General features: G+C 38.3%; 1 protein-coding gene across 1 annotated transcript; it reads left to right on the forward strand.

The window, feature by feature from the left end:
• The first annotated feature begins 1,043 nt into the window (after positions 1-1,043).
• Positions 1,044-3,611, forward strand: LOC131641343 (uncharacterized). Its single transcript, XM_058911648.1, has 2 exons — positions 1,044-1,905; positions 1,993-3,611. The coding sequence occupies exons 1-2, from the start codon at positions 1,044-1,046 to the stop codon at positions 3,609-3,611; spliced, it is 2,481 nt and encodes an 826-aa protein (XP_058767631.1).
• The last annotated feature ends 4,425 nt before the right edge of the window (positions 3,612-8,036 follow it).

An 8,036-nucleotide genomic window follows, 5' to 3' on the forward strand; every position in this document is an offset into this window, starting at 1 on the left:
GCCTTGGAGAAAATGCCTATGTATTCTAAATTTATTAAAGATGTTATCACAAAGAAGAGGAGATTTGAATATCAAGAGGTTGTAACCGTGAACTCGTGCTGTAGTGCTATAATTCAAAGAACTCTACCGAAGAAAGAAAGCGATCCGGGAAAAGTTACTCTACCGGTGATAATTGGAAGTGTCTATGTCGGTAAAGGGTTGATAGATTTAGGTTCTAGCATTAATTTGATACCATTATCTCTTGTGAAATGATTTGGAAATATGAGTTGAAATCTACAAGGATGACTTTGCAATTGGCCGACAAGTCCACCACTCATCCTATAGGGATTGCGGAAGACTTGTTAGTTAAAATTGATAAGTTCTTTTTCTCGGTCGATTTTGTGGTGATTGAGATGGAGGAGGATTATGACAGACCTCTAATACTTGGAAGACCTTTCATGAAAACCGCTCGGATGATGATAGATATCGATGACGGTCTAATGAAAGTGAGAGTTTTGGATGAAGAAGTGTTTTTTAATCTCTTTGAAGCGATGAAGCATAAAAATGATACAAGTGATTGCTTTCGAGTGGATGCGACCGATGAAGCAATCATGCAAGTGAAGAAGCAAATTCATGCATCTACTCCTCTTGAGAGAGCTCTCACAAATGCTCTTCAAATTCTAAATGAAGATGAAGAGAAAGAAATGGAGGAATGCTTGAAGGAATTGGAAGCATTAGAAGAAAGTTCTATTTTGGAAGAGGTAGTTGATGAGTTAAAAAGGCCAATTACAAAAGAGGAGAGTAAACTTGAATTGAAAATGCTTCCTTCACACTTGAAGTATGTGTTCCTCGAGAAAAATGAAAACAAGCCGGTTCTAATTAGCAATGCCCTTTCTAAGGGTGAAGAAGAAAAATTGCTTGTGGTCTTAGAAAAAAATCAAGAAGCTATGGGATGGACTCTTTCCGATCTCAAAGGAATTAGTCCCTCCTTTTGTATGCATAAGATTTTGATGGAGGACAACGTATAACCGGTGGCTCAACCACAAAGAAGATTGACTCCGGTAATGAAAGAGGTGGTGAGAATGGAAGTAGTGAAAATGTTAGAAGCCAGGATGATTTATCCGATCTCGGATAGTGCTTGGGTGAGCCTCGTTCATGTGGTGCCCAAGAAGGGTGGAATGACGGTTATCCGTAACGAAAAGAACGAGCTAATTCCTACTAGAACCGTGACGGGATGGAGGATGCGTATCGATTATCGTAGGCTAAACCAACCTACGAGAAAGGATCACTTTCCATTGCCTTTTATGGATCAAATGCTCGATAGGCTATCCGGTCAACAATTCTATTGTTTCTTAGACGGGTATTCGAGATACAATCAAATTGTAGTCGATCCCGAGGATCACAAGAAGACCGCTTTTACATGCCCCTTCGGTATTTTCACATATCGGCGAATGCCTTTCGGGTTGTGTAATGCACCTGTAACATTTCAACGGTGTATGCCTTCTTTTGATCTATGTTTAAAAAATCTTGATACCGTGCTATGTCGATGTGTGGAGTCGAATTTGGTTCTCAAGTGGGAGAAGTTCAACTTTATGGTTACCAAAGGAATTGTGCTCGGCCATAAGGTTTCTTTAAGAGGCCTTGAGGTGGATAAAGCAAAAATTGAAGTGATAGAGAAGTTGCCTCCTCCCTTGAATGTGAAAGGAATCCGAAGCTTTCTAGGACATGTCGGGTTTTATCGAAGACTTATCAAAGATTTCTCCAAAGTTGCAAAGCCCTTGAGTAATCTACTCAACAAAGGTACGGAATTTCTTTTCGATGAATCTTGTTTAAAAGCATTCCTAGAGCTTAAAGTAAAATTGGTTACCGCACCCATAATCGTCACTCCTAATTGGTCCCTTGATTTTGAACTCATGTGCGACGCGAGTGATTATGCGGTGGGTGCCGTGTTAGGACAAAGAAAGAACAAAATTTTTCATGCTATTCATTATGCGAGCAAAGTTTTAAATGAAGCTCAAATCAATTACGCGACAACCGAAAAAGAATTGCTCGCTATTGTGTTCGCATTGGAAAAATTTCGTCCTTATCTGATTGGTTCAGAAATTGTGTGTTATACTGACCATGCAGCTATCAAATACTTGCTCACAAATTCGGACTCGAAACAAAGGCTAATTAGGTGGATTCTCTTGCTTCAAGAGTTTGATCTTGAAGTGAGAGACAAAAAAGGGTCCGAAAATATGGTAGCTGATCATTTATCACGGTTAGTGAATACCGGGGTAACAAACTTTGAAAGTGAGGTGAAAGAAGAATTTCCGGATGAGAAACTGTTTATGGTCCAAGTTAGACCTTGGTTCGCGAACATGGCTAACCATAAAACGACCGGGTGGATTCCCAAAGATTTAACTTGGAACCAAAAATGGAAGTTCTTATCCGATGCTAACTTTTACGTGTGGGATGAGCCTTATCTATTCAAGTTAAGTAGTGACAATCTCTTGAGGAGATGTGTTACTAGTGAGGAATCTCAAAGTATTTTGTGGCATTGTCACAATTCACCATATAGTGGCCACTATAATGGATTGCGTACGGAAACCAAAGCCCTTCAGGCGGGTTTTTTGTGGCCTACGTTGTTTAAAGACGCCTATCATCATGTGTCGAGTAGTGATAGTTGTGAACGGAGTGGTGGAATTGGTCGACCAGATGAAATGCCCCTACAAAGCTTCCTAGAGGTGGAAGTGTTTGATTGTTGGGGAATTGATTTCGTTGGACAATTCCCATCCTCATTTGCCAATGAATACATTTTGGTCGCGGTAGACTATGTGTCTAAGTGGGTGGAAGCGATTGCTTCACCAAAATCTGACGGTAAAACCGTAATCAAATTTTTGAAAAAGAATATTTTTTCGCGTTTCTGTACGCCAAGGGTGTTGGTGAGTGATGGCGGATCACATTTTTGCAATGCTCCACTTGAAAAAGTGTTGGAGAAATATGGAGTTAAGCACAAGGTTGCTACACCATATCATCCGCAAACCAACGGTCAAGGAGAGGTTTTAAATCGAGAGATTAAAAGAATTCTTGAGAAAACCGTGTCAAGTTCGCGAAAGGATTGGTCACAAAAGCTTGACGGCGCGTTATGGGCATATTGTACCGCTTATAAAGCTCCCATAGGTTTAACTCCATTTCAAATGGTGTATGGTAAAACTTGCCATTTACCAGTTGAAATGGAGCACAAAGCTTTTTGGGTGTTGAAATTTTTGAATTTTGATCCGAACTTGGGTGGTGAAAAAGGGAAAGTTCAAATTCATGAGTTGGATGAATTGACACTTAATGCCTACAATTCTAACAAAATTTACAAGGAAAAAGTCAAGTTCTATCATGATAGCAAAATCCAGAAAAAAGATTTTCAAGTTGGTCAATTGGTGCTTCTTTTCAATTCCCGTTTAAGACTTTTTTCGGGAAAGTTAAAGTCAAAATGGTCTGGAACGTTTTTCGTCAAAGAAGTTAAGCATTTTGGAGCAATTGTGGTACAAGAACCAAAATATAAAGAAGTTTGGACTGTTAAGGGCCAAAGGTTTAAAGTGTACCGTGGTTGCGAATTCAATCGGGAGACAAGTGTGCTCGCTCTTGGTGATCCTTGATCACCTACAACCGTCGAGCTGACCGACGTTAAACAAAGCGCTAGTCGGGAGGCACCCCGGCATTGTAAGTATTTTCTTATGTTTTATTTGTTTTATTTGCTTTAGATAAATTTAGGTTGTTAAATGTATGTGAGGAAAGGGGCCTGTAATCTGAAAATGCAAATTTTGCTGATTCTAGTGTGAAGCGTCCGACGAAGCATTTGTCCCGCCGGGCGAAGGCGCGTTTTTTGTGACAACTTGTCACGTGCGTGGGCTGCTGAATGGGGTAAAAGAGTGAGGCCCACTCTTTTCTGAATGTTTCAAAGTATTTTCCAATTTCATTTCCCCCTTTCATTTTTGCCCTAGCCGTTTCTACTCGTCCAAGCTCACAAATCCTCCATTTTTGCTCATCTCTTCCAATATTCCAAGCAAAGGTAAGCTTCGATTTCTCTCTTTTAGTGTTCATTGCAAGAAGAGTTAGAAGCATGTGGTTAGATAGGGATTTGAAAACCCTAGGTTTGAAATAGATTAGATTAGTCTAGAATTGATTAGGGAACAATTAGGATGCTAGGGATAGGTTATGAATTTGGTTGGATGTGGCAGACTTGTTCTGCATATTTTTTTCCTGTTTCGCTTGATTCGCCCGGCGGAGCATTCTGGCTCGCCAGGCAAGTCACCTCAGACCTGCAAAAAAAAAATTTTTTCTAAAGGTTTTTGGTGTGGTTTTTATTGCTAACAATTTTGGTGGATTTCTATTTTCGGTTTCTTCTTTTGTGTGCAGATGTTCGGTAGGTAGAGGAAGCGAGCAAAGTCACAAAAAGGTGCAACTAAGGCCGGTAGCTCGAATCCTCCGCCAAGAGCTTTTGATGAGTTGCGGTTCAGAAGTGCCATCCACCGGGATCGTATGCCTATGCTGGAAAAGAAAAAGATTTTGGCGGAAAGGAAGTTTGTGATTGACACAGATGGCTACTATAAAGAAATTGCTAACATCTTCAATGCGAAGAAGTGGGGTCGTTTGCTCACTCTGGTTGATTGCATCAACTATGAGATTATTCGTGAGTTCTATGCTAATGCTCTTCAGCCGGAGGGGGAGTTGTGTCATTACAGGACTTTTGTGCGAGGTAAAGAAATTGATTTCTCACGTAATTCTATTAGCGAGTTACTTGGCCATCCTTGGAACCCCCGTGATCCAGCTACTATGACTGATGAGTTCTCTGTAGCACGAAGAACTCATCAAGACCAAGAGGTAATTTCTCGTGTGATTCTTAAACCAGGAAAGCAGTTGGAGTTGAACAACAGCCAGAAGCCGATAAGATACAACAGGATTGATAAGACTCCTTTGGCTCAGGCGGTGTTGCTTCTGATTGTGTTTAACATAAGGCCTAGGTTTCATAAGTCTTCTGCACCTCTTGATATGGCTTTGCTTGTTCACCATATCTTGGAAAATAAGACGGTCGACGTTGCTAAAATTATTACTAATGAGATGAAGATTTTCATTGAGAACACTCGTCGTCCTGGAGTACATTCTAGTAATCCTATCATTTGTCCTTGTTTGATTACTTCTTTTTGTCAAAAGCAGGGTGTCCGTTTTCCAAGTGTGGTGAACGAAAGGGAGAGAGATGTGGTTGATGATTATTACATTATTAGGTACTGTGCAGCAAAGTTGGATGAAAAGAAAAATAAGAAGCAAGCTGGTGAGTCTTCTGCTGCAGGTGAGCATGGTGAGACTCTTGATTATGAGGATTGGGATCCGAGGTTAAGGGCTTCATTTAATTATACTTGGGATGCTTTGGAGGCCAGTAGAAGGTCTAGTGAGTTCCTTTTGGACTCTATGAGGCAGATGTATCTGCATCATTCTGCACCTTCGGGTGATGTCCCTCATTTTCCTTCTCGCAAGGATTATGCCGCTTATGCGAATTGGCCTGAGGGAAGGCCTTTCTTTTCTGCGGGGGAGGTTGATGCGGATGTTGGTGGTGATGGTGATGAGATTGGTGATGACATTCTTGATTAGGAGTTTTTACTAGTTTATTTTGTTCTTATGTTTTTAAGTTTTAGTGTTTAGTAACTTGTGGATGTTGGTATTTTAGTACTATGTTGGTACTTGATTGTTAATTTTTGTTGGATAATTTTATTTTGGATTTTATTAAAAGTTTAGTATTAAATGTGTGATTTTGTATGGTTTTATATTATTAGTGTTTGTTTAATTTTTGCTTTGTACATTTAAGTATGGTTTTGATATTTCTAACTTTGATTGTTTAGGTTTTTGGTTCCGCAAGGAGCATGTGTGATAAAAAAAAGAAAAAAATTTAGAGTTTGTATCAACTCAAAAGTTTGGATGGTGATGATAAAATTCTCAAAAGTGTGCAAAGAAGGTATTACTTTAATCGCTTTGTAGAATGATAGCACGATAATGAAATTAACGCTTAATGCAAAATTCGTGTTATGCATCATTTTGTAAATATGTGTTCATGTGTGAATCATTAGGACATAACCATAGATGTGAGTAGCTTCCATTGTTCACCAAACTTATGTGATTTCTAGTAATTGTGTTTAGCTCGTTTTATTCATGCCAAATCTTGTGTTCATTTAAAATTGTGGAACTTAGAAGGGATCAAGGCATTGTTTGTGTAATTGAGAAAAAGTACCATTCTAAAAGGGCTTTAATTTACCTTGTTAATGTGTGCGCATTTGTAAACCCTTTTGAGCCGAAAGTTGTATGAATGAATCCATTGCAAGCCAACAAATTATTAAGATAACCACTTAGTAATTGTGTTGTTGATCAAAGAAAATTTAGTCAATGTTGATTCATTCTCATATTTTTCTTGTTTAAACACTTTCTCTTGAACCTTTATTCTATTTTGAAAAAACAATTCTTGTCTCTTGAGAAAGAAAAGTGTGAAGTTGGGGAGAGTTGTTCTTGTTTGAGTAGTATAAGAAAGAAAGAATGGTGGACAATGCATCTTTCAAGAAATTCCAAAAATAGAAAAAAAAGTATATAAGAATATATATATATATATATATGGAAAAAAATAGAAGAAAATAATAGAATAAAGAAAGGATGCATTGTGAAAAAAGAAAAGAAAAAAGAAGAAAGTGAATTTTGAGAAGTTGTGGATTGAGCAAGAATGAATTTATCAGATTGAGAATTGTTTTTCTTGTTTCTTACCATTTTTCGTTTCAATGGCCTTATATATAATATCCCTTCTTTTTAACCTAAGCCAAGTTACAACCGAGAAAAGTCCTTTGTGATCTTTGTTCCGTGGTTTTCTTTGTGAAATGTTGGGATGAACGCATGAATTGTTCTGGATGTTAACATAGTTATTAGCGAGAGTGTTTTGTCCATTGTAAATTTTGTGCATAATCCTTGTTTTGGTAAGTAATTAGGTGATTCATACATGAACATGCTATGACCAAAGTTTGCATATTTTGAAGTTTGTGTTTATGGTTTGATTCATTGCGTTTGCTATAACTCGATCAAAGTGATTAAATTATCTTGACCGGGCAATTGTTGAGTTTGAACCATTCAAGTTTGCCGGTTGGTATTGTGCTTTAAAAATTTGTTGTGTTGATTTAAGAGTTTTCCTTTAATTGAGGACAATCAAAGATTCAAGTTGGGGAGATTTTTTTAAGTGTCAAGTGTAGTTAGTTTTTCAAGTAGACTTGTGACACTTTTTACCCATTTTTTACGCTTTTTAGTAAAATAGCTTATGTAAATAAGTGATTTTGGTAAATGTGATTATCTGGTATTTAATATGTTTTCTAATGTTTCAGTGTTTGGAGATTGCAAAAGTGCAAAAAAGTCGAGAAAAGTGCCGAAGAATCAATGTTTTGGACGACACTGAAGGTGTCAGTGTTTTTTGTTACTCGCACGATGCATGGCTTGCAGGCGCAGCTCTGCCCGGCGAGATGGAGGCGAGACAGGGGGCGAAGAGGATGATTTTTTGACCATGTTTCATCCTAGTGTCCGCCCGGCGGAGCATTTGTCTCACCGGGCGGAAGAAGATATTTTTTTGGTTTTTCTCTTGCACTGTGCTGGTCACGTGGCCCTTTTAGTGGGTTCCGCCCGGCGTAGCGTTGCAGCCGCCCGGCGAATCTGGGCATTTAGACCATGCTATTTTAAGTACTTTGTAGATATTTTATGTTTCATTCCATCTTTTGTTTCTCTCTCTTGACCTAGAAACTAAGTTTTTGTGTGTTAAAACCTTAAATCTTCCATCATTAACCAAAATCATAGCTTTTAACCATCAGTCTTTGAGACTTCAAGTTTGATGTTCATAAAGCTTGATTGTTTACTTGTTGCTCAAGTCACCATGGAAATGGGTGGCTAAATCCTTCTTGGTTTCAAGATTAGAGGTAGATAATTTATCTTGTATTATGTATTTCTTTTGATCCTTTGTATGTGAACAAGTGATGATAAATATATGGTGAAAAACCTTGTGTTTATAT

This window comes from Vicia villosa, unplaced genomic scaffold (genome assembly GCF_029867415.1).
Source record: "Vicia villosa cultivar HV-30 ecotype Madison, WI unplaced genomic scaffold, Vvil1.0 ctg.003679F_1_1, whole genome shotgun sequence".
Lineage (NCBI taxonomy): Eukaryota > Viridiplantae > Streptophyta > Magnoliopsida > Fabales > Fabaceae > Vicia > Vicia villosa.

Bases quoted from the DNA above. Each gene is read 5' to 3' on its own strand.
- LOC131641343 (XM_058911648.1), top strand. From the start codon at position 1,044: ATGAAAGAGGTGGTGAGAATGGAAGTAGTGAAAATGTTAGAAGCCAGG. The intron at 1,906-1,992 runs GTGATTATGCGG...TTTTAAATGAAG, and splicing joins TGAACTCATGTGCGACGCGA to CTCAAATCAATTACGCGACA.